Raw genomic sequence first — 20,817 nt, 5'->3', positions numbered from 1 at the left:
GGAAAGGTTTTGCAGCTGCCCCTTGCAGCTCTCCGCTCCGTGCCCCCCAGGTCCCTGTTCCCAGGCCAATCCTCACTTTTCCATCTGAGGTACCTTTTCTCCATATTTAGTCAGCCAAGGCTGAGCTTTGGCTTCCAGATCCTCTGAAATGTTGTGTCACTCACTGGGAGCCTCGCTCCTTGCAACGTCTCCTGCTTGGCTTTGGAGTTGCTTCTCCCTTTAGATTTTCCAAATGGGGCAGCTCAGCTGGACTAACAATTCAGTGGGGAAAAGTGTCACCTCATAAAGAAACCTGAGATTAAATTCTGGGCTTCTAAATCTGCTGCACAGTTTGGATAGTCCTGAATCGTGTCCTGCAGATCCTGCCTCTCCTAGAACTGGGCTCTGCAGATGAGCTGATAATTAGGATTGATGCCTGTCCACATGAAAAAAGGGGAAATTCAGTCAGGAAAACCCACTTGGGTCTCTGAGTTGCTGTTAAACAATGCTGGGCTGGAAAAGGTTGGTTGCACTGGCTGGAACCAGCCTGAGGAAAGAGCCCTAAAATAGCCTCCTGCTCTATTCTTATATGGGAACCCTCGCAGCTCCTGGGAATCACATTGTTCGTGTTTTTGTCTTCTTCAGGGGGGTGAGGATCTGCAGAGAGCACCAGAGCACGACTGCAAACTCCACTGCTCCCCTCAGAGCAAGGCAGGAGCTGATGTAAATGAGCTTTAATTGGCAGCCCAGGACCTCGACTGATGAGTGATGGAGAGCCCTGAGTGAGCCTCCACCCTGAGGATGGGCAGTGATGGGAATCTCACACAAAACTGCTCAGCAGACACAGCAGCAGCCTCCACCCAGCCGGTTCCTGAGCCAGTTTTAAGGCAGAGTCAGGACTAACACCAGGCAATTAAAAGCGTCAGTGATTTCCTCTCAGGAGAAGCAAAATCGGAGACCCTTTGGAATATTTGCTTTCCTTAAATGCAGAACCTCCCCCAAAGGACAGAAATGATTTTAACCTGCAGCTCCAGTGTTTCTCATCAGGTGGCCCTGGAAAGTGGGAGAAACAGCCTCAGGTTTGTGTAGCCCCACTTGTGCACCCCAAGGAAAATGCAGAAGGAGTTAAAATTGGCTTGGAACTGGTGAGTATCAACTGTGCCATTCTGGTGAAAGAGGAGCAAAGGTAGGTTTTCTAATATGTTTCCTGATCTTTCTCATTGCTGCTGGTGCTGCAGTTCTAAGACATTCTCCAAAACTCTTTTCCCCAGCAAGGCCAGGCAGATGTTGCCTATAGGACCTTCCAAGGCCTGATCTTGCCACTGTTCCTGCCTGGAAAGGGGCTGAAGTCCAGCAGCCTCACATGGACATTCCCAGCCATGGCTTTCCTCCCTGGAAACTCCTCTGAGTGCTCCAACTGCACCCACTCCGTGGAGCCCGTGAACATTTCCAAGGCCATCTTGCTGGGTGTTATCCTGGGGGGGCTGATTGTTTTTGGGGTTTTGGGCAATATCCTGGTCATCCTGTCCGTGGCCTGCCACAGACACCTCCAGAGCGTCACCCACTATTACATCATCAACCTGGCCGTGGCTGACCTCCTGCTGACTTCTACCGTCCTGCCCTTCTCAGCCACCATGGAGATTTTGGGCTACTGGGTCTTTGGGAGGATCTTCTGCAACATCTGGGCGGCCGTGGACGTGCTTTGCTGCACGGCCTCCATCATGAGCCTGTGCATCATCTCCATCGACCGGTACATCGGGGTCAGCTACCCCCTGAGGTACCCCAGCATCGTGACAGAGAGGAGGGGGCTGCTGGCCCTGCTGTGTGTCTGGGCACTGTCCCTGGTCATCTCCATCGGGCCCCTCTTTGGCTGGAAGGAGCCGGCCCCCGAGGACGAGACCATCTGCCAGATCACCGAGGAGCCCGGCTACGTCCTGTTCTCAGCACTGGGCTCCTTCTACCTGCCCCTGATCATCATCCTGGTGATGTACTGCCGTGTCTACGTGGTGGCCAAGAGGGAGAACAAAGGGCTGAGCTCGGGGCTGAAGACGGAGAGATCCCACTCGGAGGAGGTGACGCTGCGCATCCACCGCAGGAACGCGCCCGGCACCGGCGGCTCCGCGCCCAACGCCAAGAGCAAACACCACTTCTCCGTGCGCCTGCTCAAGTTCTCCAGGGAGAAGAAAGCTGCCAAGACCCTGGGGATAGTTGTAGGATGCTTCGTTCTCTGCTGGCTCCCGTTTTTTGTAGTAATGCCTCTTGGTAAGTAGAGCCGAACCCCTTCTTTATCTTCCAGAGCGTTTTTCCGGGCAGGGAGGGCTGTGCTGGTGGCTGGGTGTGGTGATGCTGAGAAGAAAAGCTCACAGGGAACGATTTCATCCTGCAAAGCTGTCAAAAAAATCAAAACAATCACCAGCAAAAAGCAGAGAGCGTGAAAAAAGCGTGAGTCTCAAATGAGACCAAACGTCTCTGGTTTGATGAGAAACGAAGTTCTGAAAACCAGGGGAGCAATTTTGTACTTTTTCCACATAGAAAAATCCTCTTTGTGAACTGGAGCAGATGTTTGTGGCCATCCCTGCCATAGGAACAGGATCTTTAGGGGTTTGTGTGTTTATGTTTGCAGCCAGATGATTCAAACCTATAAAAGGTCAGGATGAAAATCCATTCATGGTTGAAGAAGCTGCTCACAGATCTCCTGGAGTGTTCTGCACTGATGATTCCCACTCTAAGGAAAAAAAAATAACATCATCTTCCTATCAGGAAGTTCATCCTGTGAGATACCATAACTCCAAACAAAGATTAATCTTTTGATCCAATTTTTGACATGAGCAGTCAGGAGAAAGCACTGAGGGTCCTTCCAACTAATTTTATACTGCTCTGGTTTGCCTCTTTTCTGGGAACTCGTTGAGCCCACTGGCCAAACACGGGTTCAGCCACCGTGCTGGGGATGAATATTTATCCTCCAGTTGTCATTCCAAAGAGGAGCAAAGCTGGGGATTTGTTCTGCTTTGCTGGAATATAAAGAAGTAATTAGAATTTTAATTAAAACCTTGCTTGGTTACCTTTGATGCAGTTGCAGGATGTAAAAGCAGAATACTAATTTCATACCTATGGCTGAGGGTGAGGGACATGGCTCATCACACCAAGCTGGGCTCTGCCATTAAATATTGGGCTTTTTCAGACGTGGAAACTAAAATCTGTGACTTGCTCAATTTCAGGGCTTTTCTTATGGAAAGGGTTTATGCTGCACAGGAGAAATAAAGTCAGGTGTTATGGAAGCTTTGGTTAGTAAGACAACAATACGGACAATTGAAAGGAAGTAAAGCAGCCTCACCTAAACATGAAAAGAAACATTTGTTTCTCTTTTCTTTTTTAATTCTATTTTTTTCAAACTTCTAAATAACTGTTCTTTTCCAATTAACCTCTATTGGTTTTACCAAGATTTATCAAGACGCACAAAAACCTGTTGCTAATGTGGAAAAAAAAAAAAAAAAAAAAAAAAAAAAAAAAAAAAAAAAAACACCACCAAAAAATTCAGAATTTTTTCCTCTTGGTCAATCCTGGGAAGTGCTGGGTTGGAGCTGTTTCCTAAGGAGGAGCCCCGAGGGCCTGGCTGGTGCTGGCCAGGATGTCAGCACGTTGGAATGTGCTGGCCAAGATGACTGAAATACTCAGAAAAGGGTTTTAAACACATTAAACACACTTTTTCATCTGCAGATGTGGTTGCCCACAACAGAGCTGTCGTTAATAAATTTCCTTTGGTTTTGAGAAATATTCTGAGCTCCAGAATGGCTTTGCATCTTCCTTTGGTCCCTTGTAAGGAAACTCTGAAGGGATTTTTTTCTCTGTTTTTGGGGGTTACTGGGTTATTTTTAAAGCGTATATTATAGGGCTTTCAAAACTTATTAGCTGCTTTTGTTTAAGGACAAAAAAAAAAAAAAAAAAAATTACTAAACAGACAAATGGCACTAAAAAGCTCCTCAAAAAAGCCAAGGACTCACATCTTGATGCAGAGCACTTTCCAAAAGACAACAACCACTCTCAGGTCTGTCCTGAGGCCACGTCCAGCTGGGATAGGGAAGGGAAATGATCCTGACAGGATCTTGGAGCAGGGATTTGACTTTCCAGGTGTTTAAACTCTTTATTGTAACCCTGGTGGAGCTCACAGCACACATGGCTGGGCAACCAGAACTCTGAGCAGCTCTGCAGCTTTGTGACCATGGGGCAGACCAGAACATCAGACAGGTGTGGCCATGGCACAGACCAAAACATCAGAGCAAATGTGGCTATGGTACAGACCAAAAGGTCAGATAGATGTGGCCATGGCACAGACCAAAATATCAGACAGATGTGGCCAAGGGACAAACCAAAACATCAGACCAGATGTGACCATGGCACAGACCAGAACATCAGACAGATGTGGCCATGGGACAGACCAAAATGTGGTTCCACCAGTCAGTTCTGGAAGGATTTGGCAGATGTGGAGGTACCACAAGGAACATCTCTGGGTTTCCCCAACACCTCTGAGGGTCCAGCCCTTGCAGAGAAATGGCAAAAATCAATTAGTGAAATGGTGTGATTGAGTGTGTCTTGAAAAAGCATAAAGGTTTTAATAAGGAAAGAAAATTATACAAAAACAAAGGCAAAGCCGAGCACAGTACAGAGATAAGTGTCCTACTTGCACCTTGAAAATGCGTGGAACGTCTTTGTTCTTTCTCTTTAGTACTTAATATTTGGCTCTGGGTCCAATGAGAGCAAAAACAGGCTTTGAGTCACACTCTCCCAGCCCAGTCCATGCTCCTGTGCTGGTGCTGAGCCAGTTACGATGAGAAAGGCACAGAACTTTCCAGCTAAAATTCCTGAAATGTCTGAAGGTGAACTGAAACTCTTCCCCCATTAGGGAACACCTGCTGGGTGTGGGGTGTGTGCTGACAGACATCCCCTCTAGGTGGACTTGGATGGTTGGACTGGATGATCCAAGAGAACTTTCCCAGCCTAAATGTCCATAATTCCATGATTTCATCACCCAGACAGCTCCCAGTGCAGATTTCCCACCAGACAAGACACTCTTGAAGTGCTGCACAAACCTCTGCAGACACCTGTGCTCAACTTCCCCAAGGCTGGATGAGTTTCACTGTGATTTACAGAACCTTCAGGATTTCCACATCCCTTAACATCCACTCGGCCAGGCAGGAACTGCATCCAAGCAGTTACAATTTATTACTGAAATATAGAATAAAACCTTTGAAACCTTTGAGGTGTAGGAATGGGAAGGGCAAGAGGGATTGAAGGATGCCAGGAAAGGCACAATATTCATCTTGGCTGATCCTGCTGAAAATAACTGGGGAAAAAAAATGAAAAATCACTGCCATAAAAAATTATCTGAATTGAAACTGGGCTGTTAAAGGCACCAGTTTCAGCCTGTGTAAGGAACAGTTTGTTTGTTTGGGTTATTTTTTTTTAATTCCTGTCTTGGTTTAAGTTTAATTCCAGAGGTGCTGTGCAAAATCCTTCAGCCCAATAATCCAACACACCTTCTTCTCACTTGCCTTGATGTTTGTGGGGAAAAAAAAACAAAACCAGGAAATGATAATCCTGTTGCAGGAAAATAAATGATATTTGCTTTTCCTCTGCGTGCTGGAGCGTGAACTCACTGCTCACAAAACTTCTGTAGAACAGAGTTGTGAGAACTTTGGTTTCCCCTGGAAGAAATCAGATTTTCATCAGATGTGAGCAGAACCAAGCAGAAATCAGTGAAAGCCCCCAGTGATGAAAATTTTTATGTTACAAGTGACAGAACAGACCTTGTCCTGTAACTGGAAGACATTTTCATGTTGTTCTCAGAATTCTCCAAAAGGTTTCTTTTCTGCAAAATAAAACACAATGCTTGGAGGTGGTTTTGAGGTGAAATATGCACAGAAATGATGGAAAAAAAAGGTGTTGTGGGTGTTGCAAAAATGATTCTGGCCTGGGATTGATGATTTTTTAACAAACACTCAGAAGAGAATGAGTTCCCAGAGCTTTGCTCGTGGCCTGTTCCCTGTGGCTCAGCTCTGGGTGTAGGTGTTGATTTCTGACGCTGGGAGAAATAGAAAGGGAAACTCTGAGCTGGGAGGCCACAGGGGAAAACAAATTCCTAAACTGGGCAAGGGAGAAGGAAAGGTTTCAGCATTTGTCAATCATCCTTGTGATTAGGAAAGCAAAAAAAAGAGGATTTGCTGGAGGGTGTTTGTGTTTGTGGTCGAGGAGTAAATTAAACTCGTGAACTGACACAAACACTGTCAAGGGAATCCTCTAATCCTGTCTGCAGCTGCTTTCTGTTTACTATTTTGTGGTGATTTTTTTTTTTTTGAACAGGAGTCAAAGAGAACCACTCAAGCTTTCATTAGACATAGACCAAAAAAATAAAGTGCATTTTTCCATCTCTGCTGTTGACACAACGTGACCTCTCAGGGGGTTCACTGGGCTCAGAGCAGCAACACACACCAGCACAGAGTCCCCACGTTAATATTTCAGTGAGAAAAGAAAGGGAAAAAAGATATAAAAGTGGGGGGAAAACCCCAAAATAAAACTTCGAGCTCTTTCTCCATGCTCAGGGAGAGGAGGGATGTTTGCACTCCTTGAGTCACTGAGCACAAATAGGTGTGTGAGATAAACCATTGAATGGGGAGAACTTCAGGGACTTTTTTTTTTTTAAGGGGTTTTTAAGGTTTGTTGTTTTGTTTTGTTTTTTTTAGTTTTTTTGCTGGTCAGAAGGGACATTTTTCATAATCACAGCAAGGCACTGTTGGTCTGGGCTGATAACTCAGCTGATGACAAAGATCCCATGGACATCCCCAGGCCAACATTTCTCCTCCTTTCCCAAATCCTGAAATGTGTCCCAGCGACTCAGAACCAACAGAGATTCCCCACGTTAATATTTCAGTGCTTCTCAGTGAGAAAAGAGAGGGGAAAATAAGATATAAAAGTGGGGGGAAAACCCCAAAATAAAAGCCCAGCTCTTTCTCCCTGCTCAGGGAGAGGAGGGATGTTTGCACTCCTTGAGTCACAGAGGACAAATGTGTGTGTGAGATAAACCATTGAATGGGGAGAACTTCAGGGATTTTTTTTTTTAGTTTTTTTTTAAGGGGTTTTTAAGGGAGTTTTTTTAGGTTTTTTGCTGGTCAGAGGGACATTTTTCATTATCACAGAAGGTCGCCATTGGTCTGGGCTGATAACTCAGCTAATGGCAAAGATCCCATGGACACCCCCAGGCCAGTATTTCTCCTCCATTCCCAAATCCTGAAATGTGTCCCAGCGACTCAGAACCAACAGAGATTCCCCACGTTAATATTTCAGTGCTTCTCAGTGAGAAAAGAGAGGGGAAAAAAGATATAAAGGTGGCGGAAAAAAAAACCAAAATAAAACTCCTTCTCTTTCTCCCTGCTCAGGGAGAGGAGGGATGTTTGCACTCCTTGAGTCACAGAGCACAAGTGTGTGTGTGAGATAAACCATTGAATGGGGAGAACTTCAGGGATTTTTTTTTTTTTTTTAGGTTTTTTAAGGAGTTTTTAAGGGAGTTTTTTAGGTTTTTTGCTGGTCAGAGGGACATTTTTCATAATCACAAAGAGACACTGTTGGTGTGGGCTGATAACTCAGCTGATGACAAAGATCCCAAGGACATCCCCAGGCCAACATTTCTCCTCCATTTCCAAATCCTGAAATGTGTCCCAGTGACTCAGAACCAACAGAGATTCCCCACATTAATATTTCAGTGCTTCTCAGTGAGAAAAGAGAGGGGAAAATAAGATATAAAAGTGGGGGGAAAACCCCAAAATAAAAGCCCAGCTCTTTCTCCCTGCTCAGGGAGAGGAGGGATGTTTGCACTCCTTGAGTCACAGAGGACAAATGTGTGTGTGAGATAAACCATTGAATAGGGAGAACTTCAGGGATTTTTTTTTTTAGGTTTTTTTTAAGGGGTTTTTAAGGGAGTTTTTTTAGGTTTTTTGCTGGTCAGAGGGACATTTTTCATTATCACAGAAGGTCGCCATTGGTCTGGGCTGATAACTCAGCTGATGACAAAGATCCCATGGACATCCCCAGGCCAGTATTTCTCCTCCATTCCCAAATCCTGAAATGTGTCCCAGCGACTCAGAACCAACAGAGATTCCCCACGTTAATATTTCAGTGCTTCTCAGTGAGAAAAGAGAGGGGGAAAGAGATATAAAAATGAGGGAAAAAAAACCCAAATAAAACTCCTTCTCTTTCTCCCTGCTCAGGGAGAGGAGGGATGTTTGCACTCCTTGAGTCACAGAGCACAAGTGTGTGTGTGAGATAAACCATTGAATGGGGAGAACTTCAGGGATTTTTTTTTTTTTTTTTTTACGTTTTTTAAGGAGTTTTTAAGGGAGTTTTTTAGGTTTTTTGCTGGTCAGAGGGACATTTTTCATAATCACAAAGAGACACTGTTGGTCTGGGCTGATAACTCAGCTGATGACAAAGATCCCATGGACATCCCCAGGCCAACATTTCTCCTCCTTTCCCAAATCCTGAAATGTGTCCCAGTGACTCAGAACCAACAGAGATTCCCCACATTAATATTTCAGTGCTTCTCAGTGAGAAAAGAGAGGGGAAAAAAGATATAAAGGTGGCGGAAAAAAAAACCAAAATAAAACTCCAGCTCTTTCTCCCTGCTCAGGGAGAGGAGGGATGTTTGCACTCCTTGAGTCACTGAGCACAAATGTGTGTGTGATAAACCACTGAATGGTGACAACTTCAGGGATTTATTTATTTAATATTTTTTTAGGTTTTTTAAGAGTTTTTTTTTCTAGGTTTTTTGCTAATCAAAAGAGGAATTTTTCATTATCACAGCAAGGCACTGTTGGTGTGGGCTGATAACTCAGCTGATGACAAAGATCCCATGGACATCCCCAGGCCAACATTTCTCCTCCTTTCCCAAATCCTGAAACGTGTCCCAGTGACTCAGAACCAACAGAGATTCCCCACGTTAATATTTCAGTGCTTCTCAGTGAGAAAAGAGAGGGGGAAAGAGATATAAAAATGAGGGAAAAAAAACCCAAATAAAACTCCTTCTCTTTCTCCCTGCTCGGGGAGAGGAGGGATGTTTGCACTCCTTGAGTCACAGAGCACAAGTGTGTGTGTGAGATAAACCATTGAATGGGGAGAACTTCATGGATTTTTTTTATTTTTATTTTTTTTTAATTTTTTTTAGGTTTTTCAAGGGTTTTTAAGGGATTTTTTCTAGATTTTTTTGCTAATCAGAAGGGGAATTTTTCATAATCACAGAAAGTCACCATTGGTCTGGGCTGATACTCAGCTAATGACAAAAATCCCATGGACATCCCCAGGCCAACATTTCTCCTCCTTTCCCAAATCCTGAAACGTGTCCCAGCGACTCAAAACAAGAACAAAGGAGGGGAAAGAATCAATCCTAAAACCCATTTATCCTAAAAAACAAAGAAGGGAGGGTGGATTAGCTGTGCTTGGGGAACCACTCCCGTGGTGTCTCATGAGTGTCACAGGAACTTGTCCTCAGCTCAGAATGTCCCTCCTGGTGCAGCCACCACCCTCAGGAAGCAGCAGAGACATTTTTTCACTCACTCTCAAATCCCACAGGCAAATTCAGGGCTGGGGAGTGATGGAGAGCCCGCGGTGAGAGATTCTCCCAGCCCAATGTCAGGATTTGTCTGTAACTCGGATAACGGGAGAGACGCTCGGCTCTGGCTGAGGGAGATAATTCCTGCTTTGCAGCTCCAAGGATTCCAAAATCGTGACAGGCAACAAACCCGTGAGACAGCCTGAGACAGAACCAGATTTCAAACTGTTTTCTGATTGTTTGGGGTTTTTTTGGTGGGTTTTTTTTGGGCTTCTCTGGGTTTTGTTTTTTGTGGGGTTTTTTTGTGTGTGTGGTTTTGTTTTGGTTTTTTTTTTGGTTGGTTTTTTTTTTTTTTTTGTTTTTTTTTTGTTCGGTTTTGTTGTTGTTTTTTTGTGATTTTTTGGGTTTTTTTGGTTGATTGGTTGGTTGGTTGGTTGGTTGGGATTTTTTGGTAGGTTTTTTTTGTTTTGTTTTGGGTTTTTTCAGATTGGGTTGGTTTGGTTTGGTTTGGTTTTTTTGGTTTGATTTGGGTTTTTTTTGTTTGGGTTGGGTTTTTTGGGTTGGTTTGGTTTGGTTTTTTGAGTTGGTTTGGTTTGGTTTGGTTTGGGTTTGGGTTTGGTTTGGTTTTTTTGTGGGGTTTTTTGGGTTTTATTGGTTGATTGGGTTTTCTTTGTTTTAGTTGTTTTTTAAAAAAAAAATTTAAAGGAAACTTCCTATTTTATTGTGGGTGAATGACTCCAAGAGTGAGGCCTTCAGGGCAAACATCAAATATCCCCAAAATATCAGCAGTGTGATCCAGATCCACCGCAGTAACAGCTCGGGGACTGGAACTGGAGTAACAATTTCACTGATTTGTGAGACAATGTGGTTATTATTGGGGTTTACAAATCCTCACTTTACCTTCCCATGGTTTTTTATCGTCTTTCTAAATCTGCAGCTGCCCGCAGCCAATCTGGAAATAGCTCCTTGCTGAGACATTTGCCAGAAATATCATCCATCCTGAGTGGGTACAATATGAAACGGAGCATAAATTAGGCCTGAAATAATCCAAATTGTTGGAGCAGAGTTTCCCAGGCTGACCCATTCCTGCTGCCCTGAGCCTTCCACCTCCCACCTGTGCCCAGACACCTCCTGGTGCCTCAGAGAGCTCAATTCAGGGTTTTGGGAGGGAAAATAAACTCCCTTTTCTTTCTGTGGCTGTTTGTTATGGATCAGGAATAGCCAAGCACAAAATCCTTCCCATTTTCCCTCTGGAACAGCAACAATATTCCAGGCCCTGGGGAGGCACATCTGGAAAGTGCAGGATTTCCTCACATCTCTGCTTTTCCTGCCCTGCTCGTGTTAATTGGATTGTGCAGAGTCCAGGATCATTTCCTGCTGTCCAAAGGTTCCTTGACACCATTTTTCAATTCCATAAAAAATTATTTCCCATAAGGGAGCAGTGGGAGCATATGGGACGTGTTGGGAGAGCTCTTGTGTGTACAGGGGGCAGCTGTTGAATGTCTGAAGCAACATATATATATATATTATATATATATATATATATATACTTGTATTTATAAATACACTTTCCAGAGGGTGGATCGTGTCACGGCCTGAGATGCAGCACGGAACACTTGTCTCAGGGAATAAAGTTTAGAGCTAACACTGGCCTTGGGAACATAAAATGCAGCAGATTTATCAATGTTTGTGGAGCCATGAGAGATGTTAGGGAGGCCCTGGTGCACAGTTAATTCCCTTTGGGATATCAGTGCTGCTCTGGGCTTCATCCTCTGGGTTTTTATGGCTCTGGAAGAGCTGCTGGATTGATGGCTTTGAGGCAGATCCCAGGACCTGAGTTTGGAGCTTTGCTTCCTTGGAATCAGAGCATTTTCCTGTTCCCAGCCCAAAGGGGCTCCAAGAGCTGGAGAGGGACTGGGGACAAGGGAATTACAGAACTGGGGAAATGAAGGGAATTACAGAACAAGGGAAATGAAGGGAATTACAGAACAGAGGGAATGGCTTCAAACTGCCAGAGGGCAGGGATGGATGGGATATTGGACAGGAATTGTTCACTGGGAGGGTGAGGAGGGGCTGGGATGGAATTCCCAGATTTGCTGTGGCTGCCCCTGGATCCCTGGCAGTGCCCAAAGCCAGGTTGGAGCACCCTGGGACAGTGGGAGGTGTCCCTGCCCACTTCAGTCCCACTGGATGGGATTTAAAGTCCTTTCCCAACCCAAACCAGTCTGGGATTCTCCATGGACACAGCCCTGATCTCCCCCAGGCACTGGAGCAACATCAACCCTACCTGTGCTCTGCCTCAGCCACCAGATTTCAGCTACACCAAATAAAAAGAGAGGGAAAAAAAAGCAGCAAAACTAAACAGAGCTGCGAGATTCAGTAGCAGAGATGGATTTATAGCTGAGATGGATTTATAGCTGAGATGGGTTTGAATTGAGATGGGTTTGTGGCAGAGATGGGTTTGTAGCAGAGCTGGGTTTGAGCTGAGATGGTTTTTAGCACCACAAAAGGGTTCCTGGGTCACAAAATAAATCCCCGTGGTGCTGGCAGAGATGATGCAGAGTAAACAACACAAGTTTTTACAGCCTGGCAGGTTCCAATCCCCTCTCTGCTGTCCGTCAGTGAAACCACTCACAGCATTCAGGGCTGGTTTTTAAACAACCCATAATCAGGCAGCTCCTGTGACAAATGACAAAGTCAAATTACATCTTTGGGAGTGAATTGGCACTTACTCACCAGGAGGGACGTGGCAAACTTATCTCTCGGAGCTGAAGAAACTTGCAGCTGACAAACAGGAAAATAAATGATGAGGGAAGAAAATGCAACCCTGACATTTCCAGGGATGAGTGATGAAACACTTAATGGCAAAAGATCTCGGGAGGCTCACGGTACATTTTATTTTATTTCATTTTACAAGAAGCAATTGCATTGTGCTACTGACACTTGAGTGGCCTCAACCTTTCTGAAAACAAAGCAGGAATTCCAGCATCATTTACTCAATCCACGCTTCAAAATGCATTAAAAGACCTCTAAAAGCCTTTTTTTTTGCTGTTCCTCCAGCACAGACTGCAGGGAGACAGCGTCAGGTGAAGCCTTTAAACTTTAATCAGGTTTACCACTATTTACCATTTCATTCCTGGCAGTGTGCAATGAATTAAGATATTAAGGCCAGTGAATAGCACAGAGAATTCATTTCAAGGGTGAAAACTGAATATCTCAGCTCTGTTCACCTTCCAGCTCTGCTGGAGGACACCTGGGATTCCACCTGCTCTGCAGGGAGAGGATTGGAAAAATTTACTGTGAGAATTAGGTGCAATAATTCTGTTTTCTCAGCCCTGGCTGATGGTGCCCAAAATGTCCCAACTTGAACTGGCAGCCACCAAATGGTCGAGGATTGAAGGGAAATGCTGATCCCAGCTCTATCTGCTCTCCCTAAAAAACCTACACCATACCCCCTAAAAAAGAGATAATTCACCACTCTTGTTTAACCTCATGATTAATTATGGTCATTGTAAAAAAAAAAAAAAAAAAAAAAAAAAACCAAAAAAAACCTACAAAACTTTTGTTTTATTTCTCCTTTGAGTTCATCTGACCCAAGCTGAGGGCTCAGCACTGGACAACCCACTTTGCCACCCCGTTTGAAAATTCTTCCTGCTCATTACCAGCCCCATCAGCCGCTGAGATTGATCACAACAACATCATTGAATATTAAAGGCTTATGAAACCATTTTTATTTTTTTTTCATAAAACCAAAGGTTTGGCACCAGGAAAAAACATTCCCAAGATTTTAAATCAGCAGATAACTCTGATTATAACTCTATAATTCTATAGAAAACTCTATAATTCTATAGAAAACTGTATCTATAGATAACTCTATAATTCTCTAGGAAAAGAAAGTGGAAGAAAGGGACACATTCTTAGGATTCTGTAGGGGGGGAACACCATTCCTCAAGGATTTGGAAAATATTTTCCCCTTTTCCTGGATGCTCAGGCAGCCAACAGGAAAGATTAGGGAATATTTCTGAGCTGCAGAGGTGACTGTGTGGCTGCAATAGAAGGACAGAGATTCCTGTGGCCCCTGAGTGTCAAACACACCCCCCAGGGAGGCTGGAGAGGGAGATTTTACCACTGATGGCACAGGGGGAATGGCTCTGAGGGGAAGGAGGGTACACTTGGGTTAGATATTGGGGTTAAATTCCCAGTTTGAGGGTGGGGAGGGGCTGGGATGGAATTCCCAGATTTGCTGCGGCTGCTCCATCCCTGGCAGTGCCCAAGGCCAGGCTGGGATAACCTGGGACAGCAGGAGGTGTCCCTGCCATGGCAGAGAATTGGGATTTGATGATTTTTCACTTCCAGCCCAACCCAATTCCGTGTGGTGTGTGGTGTGTGGTGGGGTCTGTGGACAGCAAAGCCTCAGTGCCCTCAAAGCTCCTTCATTTTCCTCCACTGCGCGTTTCTCCGAGGCAACACCGAGTCCCTGCACTGATGGACCAAAAAAGGCTACATTAATAAATTAACATGCAGATCCCACCCCAAAAAAAGAGCAAGGGACAGACTCTGACACTGGCTGTTTTCTATTTTTATCAGACTTTGGCACAGCCCTTGCATTCCATCTGGGGAGAGAGTGAGGAGTTGCAGCAAACAGGAATTGTTATTGTTTACCCGGTTTTACACTTGGCCTCACACAGCTGATTCCCCCTAAACCCGGGATTTGGTTCATCTTTTTTTTTTTAATCACCACAGAATGGGAAAGCAGCAGATCCACTGCATTTAAATGAGGGAAGAAACAAAAAAAACAAAACCCGAGCGTGATTTGGGCATTTAGGAGCCTTTCGTTATTTTTCATCTGCCAATGACTTCAGCCAGAAAGTTCTTTGAGAATGTTATTTGGTTGGTTCTCACTAAAGGAGAGGAGCATTAATTTGCTGAGGAGAAATTTGAGGTTGTGGATATGAGTGCTTGCTTGTGCTTGGCTGCAAAACAACATTCGTTTTCTCTTAGCAAAACATTTTTGGTCCTAAAATCTGGTCGATATTGATATTAATGATGAAACTGCTCTACCTGGGGCAACCAGAAGTTGATATTGATATTAATGATGAAACTGCTCTACCTGGGGCAACCAGAAGTTACCAGGGAGGCAGCAAGACCCTGGTTGGTGCCCAGGTCATGTCTGAGGTTGGGAGCAGAGGTTCAGCTGCTCCAGGGCAGACACAGAGCTCCTGTGGTGTGTCCTGCCCTGCCTGGGGAGGGGAGAGCTTTGGGAAAGGCTGAGTGACCCTAAAGGGGCTCCAGGAGAGCTGGAGAGGGACTGGGGACAAGGGATGGAGCGACAGGACACAGGGAATGGCTTCAAACTGCCAGAGGGCAGGGCTGGATGGGATATTGGACAGGAATTGTTCACTGGGAGGTGATGAGGGGCTGGGATGGAATTCCCAGATTTGCTGTGGCTGCCCCTGGATTGTTGGAAATGTCCAAGGCCAGGCTGGACAGGGCTTGGAGCAGCCTGGGACAGTGGGAGGTGTCCCTTCCCACTTCAATCCCACTGGATGGGATTTAAAGTCCTTTTCCAACCCAAACCAGTCTGGGATTCTCTATGGACACAGCCCTGATCTCCCCCAGGCACTGGAGCAGCATCACCCCCACCTGTGCTCTGCCTCAGCCACCAGATTTCAGCTACACCAAATAAAAAGAGGCAGAAAAAAAGCAGCAAAACCAAACAGAGCTGCAAGATTCTGGGACAGTGAGAGGTGTCCCTGCCATGGCAGGGGTGGCACTGGGGGGGCTTTGAGGTCCCTTCCCACCCCAAACCATCCTGTGATGATCCTGCCTTGGTGTCACTGCCCTGCAGCACACACAGAGCCCTGGCCCCAGAACAGAGACCCTGCAAGGCTCCTCAGCCTATAATATAATAATATTATATATATATATATATATATAATTTAAATATAATATATAATATATAATGTATAATATATATAAATATATAAATTGATATATCTATCCAGCATTCCGAAATCCTGAAATGTGTCCCAGTGACTCAGAACACAGCAAAGGAGGGGAGGAATCAATCTTAAAAACCATTTATCCTAAAAAATGCACCCAGGAGGGTGCCCAGGTTCCCTCCAGAGCAGTGAGCACAGGGGGAGCAGGTGGAGCTGGGATCAGCATTTCCCTTCAATCCTCCACCATTTGGTGGCTGCCAGTTCAAGTTTGGACACTTTGGGCACCACCAGCCAGGGCTGAGAAAACAGAATTATTGCACCTAATTCTCAGAGTAAAATTTCCCAGTGGAGCAGGTGGAATCCCGGGTGCCATGGAGGTGTCCTCCAGCAGAGCTGGAAGGTGATCAGAGCTGAGATATTCAGTTTTCACCCTTGAAATGAATTCTCTGTGCTATTCACTGGCCTTAATATCTTCCTTTGCACATTTCCTTGGCCCAGGCAGGATTTTGGTGCATTCCCACCCAGCCAAAACCACCCTAAGAATTGTTTTGGCTACTCAGGAGCATTTCCTGCAAGTGCTGCAGCTTTGTTTGACAAAGACTGAGGGAAAGGGTTGGAGCAGTTGAGCAGCTCTCAGATTTCAGTCACAGCATCCTCAGAGGGAATTTTCAGCTTTTCCTCAGCCTGGAGAGGTCCAGGGAACAGATCAATCCCTGGTGAGCTCAGGAGCTGCTCCCAGACGTGGTGAAACTGCAGAGGATGATGGATGCACCGTGTCCAAACCTTCCACAATATTTCTTTCCACGTGCTTACAGTTTTTTCCAGGGGAAACAGGAAGACAAAAGTCCTGTTTATTATAAATTTGACTATAAATTCCAAAACATATCAATTTTCTGTCTGGGATTTTTTTTTTTAATAAAACCAAAGGTTTGGCCTCAGGAAAAACATTCCCAAGATTTTTTAATCAGCAGGTAACTCATAATTCTATAGGAAATAAATGCCAAAGTGCTTTTTTTACTAAGGAGCCGTTGAAGTTCTTGCTCTTCGAATCATCTTTGGAAGGGAACATTGCAAGTAGATATTAGAATATGTGTGTATAGAGATAAATAGAGAGATAAATATAGATATAGATATAAATATATAACTAGAACGATAATTATAAAATATATAAATATATGGATATATAGATATATAAAGACATATAGATATAGATATAAATAATAATAAAGTATATAGATATATGGATATATAGATATATAAAGACATATAGATATAAATAATAATAGAATATATAAATATATGGCTATATAGATATATAAAGACATATAGAGATAGATATAAATAATAATTATATATATATATAATATGGCTGCCTATGAGACCCTCCCCAGTGTTCCTTGATATGTGAAGGAACCTTTCCTTTAACTTCTCTCAATTTTAGCTGCAGTCCATGAGGCAGAATGTGGATAGTTAGATTTTCCCTCTTTTTCTCTAACCCCTCTGAAATGATGTGATTTTCTTGCCATCGGCAGCCCCTCGTGGTGACCTCCAAGATGCTGCTGTCATTTGGGTAATGAATCTTGAATTAGGAGTCCCTGAGGAGGGAATTTTCCTCTGCCCCTGGACTCAGCCCTTTGGCTGCAAATGGGAATATAACTTTGGCAATTATCAAACAGCTCCCTTGAATTGATTTCTGATGGAACATCCATGTAATTGTACGACACCACAGACCCTGAAACAGTTCTTCCTGCAGGAATTACATTCCCAGCCACAATTTTTTCGAGACGGAACAGAACCCTATTTATTTTTTTCCCCAGTGTTTTAGTTTCTTTGGTTACCTGCAATTCCTCACCGCCTCTGCCCTAACGCTCTTTTGCGTATTTTCCATTTTAGGTTCTTTCTTTCCTGCAATCAAACCCCCGGACACGCTTTTTAAAATAACATTTTGGCTGGGATATTTAAACAGCTGCATCAACCCCATCATCTATCCGTGCTCGAGTCAAGAGTTCAAGAAGGCGTTCCAGAACGTCCTGAGAGCCCAGTGCCTCCTGAGGAAACAGCCCGCGAAGAAGCAAACCCCCAGCTTCAACCTCAACCATCCTGCTGGCCAGAGCGTGGAGAGGGGCCGGGGGGTGGTCAGGATCCCCGTGGGCTCGGGGGAAACCTTCTACAAGATCTCCAAGTCGGACGGGGTGTGCGAGTGGAAGATCTTCTCGGCCAAAAGCGCCGTCCCCAAAGACTGCACGGCCGCCAAGGCCAAGAGCAAAGGGTTCCTGCAGGATTGCTGCTGTGCGGGCGCCTCGGGGACCAGCCTGGGCCACCAGAACTGCAAAGTGCCCACCATCAAAATCCACTCCATCTCCCTGGGGGAGAGCGGGGAGGATGTGTGACCTCCCCTCGGGGGCGTCGCGGGATGTCGCCGGTGTTTGGTGGGGAGGTTGGGGTCGATGTGGTGGTGGCTGAAAGGATCCGGGTGCAGACAGGGGAAATGGGGTCAAATCTTTCCAGGAAGGATGTCTGTGAGTGGTGGGGGGTGAATGGAGCCCCTCACAGACAGTGAGCTGGTATTCTGAGGGTCCAGCACCTGCCGGGTGTTTTCTTGGCATTTAAAGGTTTATCCCTCTATTCTCCTCTTTCGAAGCTCCCTCTTCTCTCATTGAGGGGCAGTGGGGGAGGAGGAGACAACCACAGAGCCTGTGCTGATTTCAGCCTCCACACCCTCTGACAGCTCCACCTTCAGAGCCATGTTGTGATTCCACCCCTCCCCACAAAGCCAAACCTCAGCTGTGGATTTCAGTCCACTCCATTGCCAAGGAAAACTTGATCCAAGGGACTGCTCTCCACCACCAGGCTTCAGAGACCAAGGGAACTTTTCCTTTTTGTACAACCAGCCTCCCTGAACTCCACACCAAACCAAATGAAACCTTGCATGTGCCCCCGGTTTGTTTGCCTCGATGCGGGTCTAATAAAACTCAAAAGTGGGTAAATCCTCCTCAAACAAAGCTCCAAGAGCTCCCCTGCATCCACCCGTTGGTTTTTCATCTTCTGAGCCCATCAGGACCCCGCTGAAAGGCTCAGTAATTCCTCGCTCAGGTGCTCATAGCCAGATCAGTGCCACAGTCACTGGAAAAGCTGCAGATTTTTCCTGTCTCCCTGCCCAGTGTTTTGCTGCATTCCTTTTTTTTCCCCGACTCCTTCAATACCAAGTGCTCGAAGCTTTTCTGTGAGATCCTGGGTACTCTGGAGTCAGGAACTTTCCCCTCGTTCTGAGCAGGGGGAGTTAAATCACGTTAAAAGGCTTAAGGACGTCCATCCCCACGAGAAAGGGCCGTCCCTTGGGAATTTGGGAGCGAAGCAGTTGGAAGCATGTTATATTTTAATACAGCTAATCCAAATAAATAAATAAATGAGACGGCCAGCATCTGGAAGAAATAGTGGGAGGAATTCTCTGTACAATATTAGAAATAAGCAGCTCTTGACATAACTCCTCCTGAGCCTGCCAAGTAAGGATTCAGCTCCTTGAAACAACCCTCGAGCCCCTACTCTTGTCTGGGTCAGCTCCTGTGCTGGAGATCCACTGCCTTGGAAAGGGAAAGGGCTCGAGATAAGGGTCCTTATCACAGGACAGGGCCTTGAAACAGCACCGTGGTGGTGTTGATGAGAAATCCTGATTTATTTATCTTATTTATTTACCTCTCACTCAGTATTTAAGTCCCCAGAGCCAAGTGGATTTGTCTCCCCTGCCTTTTATTTATGCACTCACAGGACACAAATCTGTCTTAAATCACAAATTCAGCTTAAATTCAGAAACCCATCTCGCTCTTCAGGTTCTCCAGGCCTAGAACTTGAAGCTGCAAGTGTGGAAATACCCTGCAAGGAAAGATTCTCATGGTGCTCCAAGCCAAGAGCAGAAGGAGAAAAGCTGGAAATGTCATAAGAAAATCACGTGGCTGAGGTTCCCAGTCTCACAGGGTTCAGAAACGTGGGACGTGGATTTGGACAAAACCTGAACTTTGCAACGTTTTGGGAAAAATAAAAAACAAACCAAACTTAAAACTGAGCAAAACTGGCAAGATTTAAAGTCTTCACTGCACACCCTTGGTGCCCAACCCTGGCTTGCACTTGTTTTATAACCAGTGAGGTCCTTTTTGCTTTGGGGCTGGGAGATTCACACAGGGCTGATGGAATAATTGCAGATTTATTGGGGTTTCGTGGTGTCGGGCAAGGAGTTGTTGTGGAGCTCCACATGGAGGCTGCCACGACTGGATTAATTTAACTCCAGAGCAATCCCCAGTGCAGCAATATAACCTGACCCTGCAAGATGGAGATAAGTCAGAGACAGAGGTTGGAGTAATGGAGTCTTGGTCTCATCTTTGTCCTTTTTTTTAATTTTTTTTTTTTTTTTTTTTTTTTTTTTTGCCACCAAACAGATGCTAAAGGACCTCTCTGTGTCCAGTGACCTCAGACTCAGGTGGGCCTGGTCCCAGCCACAGCTCTGCTGCTGCCAGGTTTGCCAGCAAAAACAAATCCAGCATTTTTTTGGCTCCCGCAAGGAATTTCTGCAGGAAAACTGCCCCGTTCCCCTGCTGCAAGAGGGGTCATTGGCACTTGTCATCTCTGGTGGATATTTGGACTGAAAAGTCTCAAAAACCATAGAAGGAGCTCTAGGAAAAAAAAAAAAAAAAAAAAAAAAAAAAAAAAAAAAAAAAAAAAAAGTGCAGATTTAAGCAGCCCATTTTTTTTTTCTGTTATTTAAAGTGAACTTGGCACTGGTGGAAGAGCTGCAGCCACAGAGGCTGAATGTGTCTGTCTGTCTGTCTGCACAAACAGGACAGGGGCTTTTCCCAGGGGCTGCACATCCATCATCACTTGTAAAACCTCCCCAGCACCAGGATTCTGTGGTGTGAAGCCTGGCAGGAGCTCAGAGCAGAGACCAGAGTGGTCTCAGATGGGATGTGGGATCAGTGGAGTGCCAGGAGCTGCCCCAAAGCCACTTGCAGTGACCCACAGAGAGCTGGCAGGGGCTGTGTCCTGCCTGGAACCCCCCGGGGGTTCTCTGACCTCCACCATCCATCCCCTGGGCTCAGGGATTCCTGTGGGGAGTGATTCCCATGTTGGGTGAGCACAGGCTCTGCTGCAGAGCCGAGAGCTGGAGCATCACAGAGATGACTCTTAATTAGATATGAACCAAATCACCAACCCCTCCTCACCCCAGGGCAGGGAAAGCTCAGTAGTCCACTTTCCACACTCAGTTCAGACCTACTGCCTGGTGGTGTTTTGAGGCTTCGTGTACTTTGCAAG

At 45.4% G+C, this 20,817-nt stretch overlaps 1 protein-coding gene across 1 annotated transcript; it reads left to right on the top strand.

The window, feature by feature from the left end:
• Positions 1–1,302: 1,302 nt before the first annotated feature.
• ADRA1A (adrenoceptor alpha 1A) lies at positions 1,303–17,906 on the top strand (the record flags this gene model as incomplete). Its single annotated transcript, XM_083880336.1, has 2 exons — positions 1,303–2,241; positions 17,410–17,906. Exons 1-2 carry the CDS (start codon positions 1,359–1,361, stop codon positions 17,904–17,906), a joined length of 1,380 nt encoding a protein of 459 aa, XP_083736462.1. The 5' UTR covers positions 1,303–1,358.
• Positions 17,907–20,817: the final 2,911 nt, after the last annotated feature.

The sequence above is a fragment of the Zosterops lateralis genome (genome assembly GCF_965231275.1).
Source record: "Zosterops lateralis genome assembly, chromosome: 30".
In the NCBI taxonomy this organism is placed as follows: domain Eukaryota; kingdom Metazoa; phylum Chordata; class Aves; order Passeriformes; family Zosteropidae; genus Zosterops; species Zosterops lateralis.
This window is presented reverse-complemented; position numbering and strand designations above follow the sequence as displayed.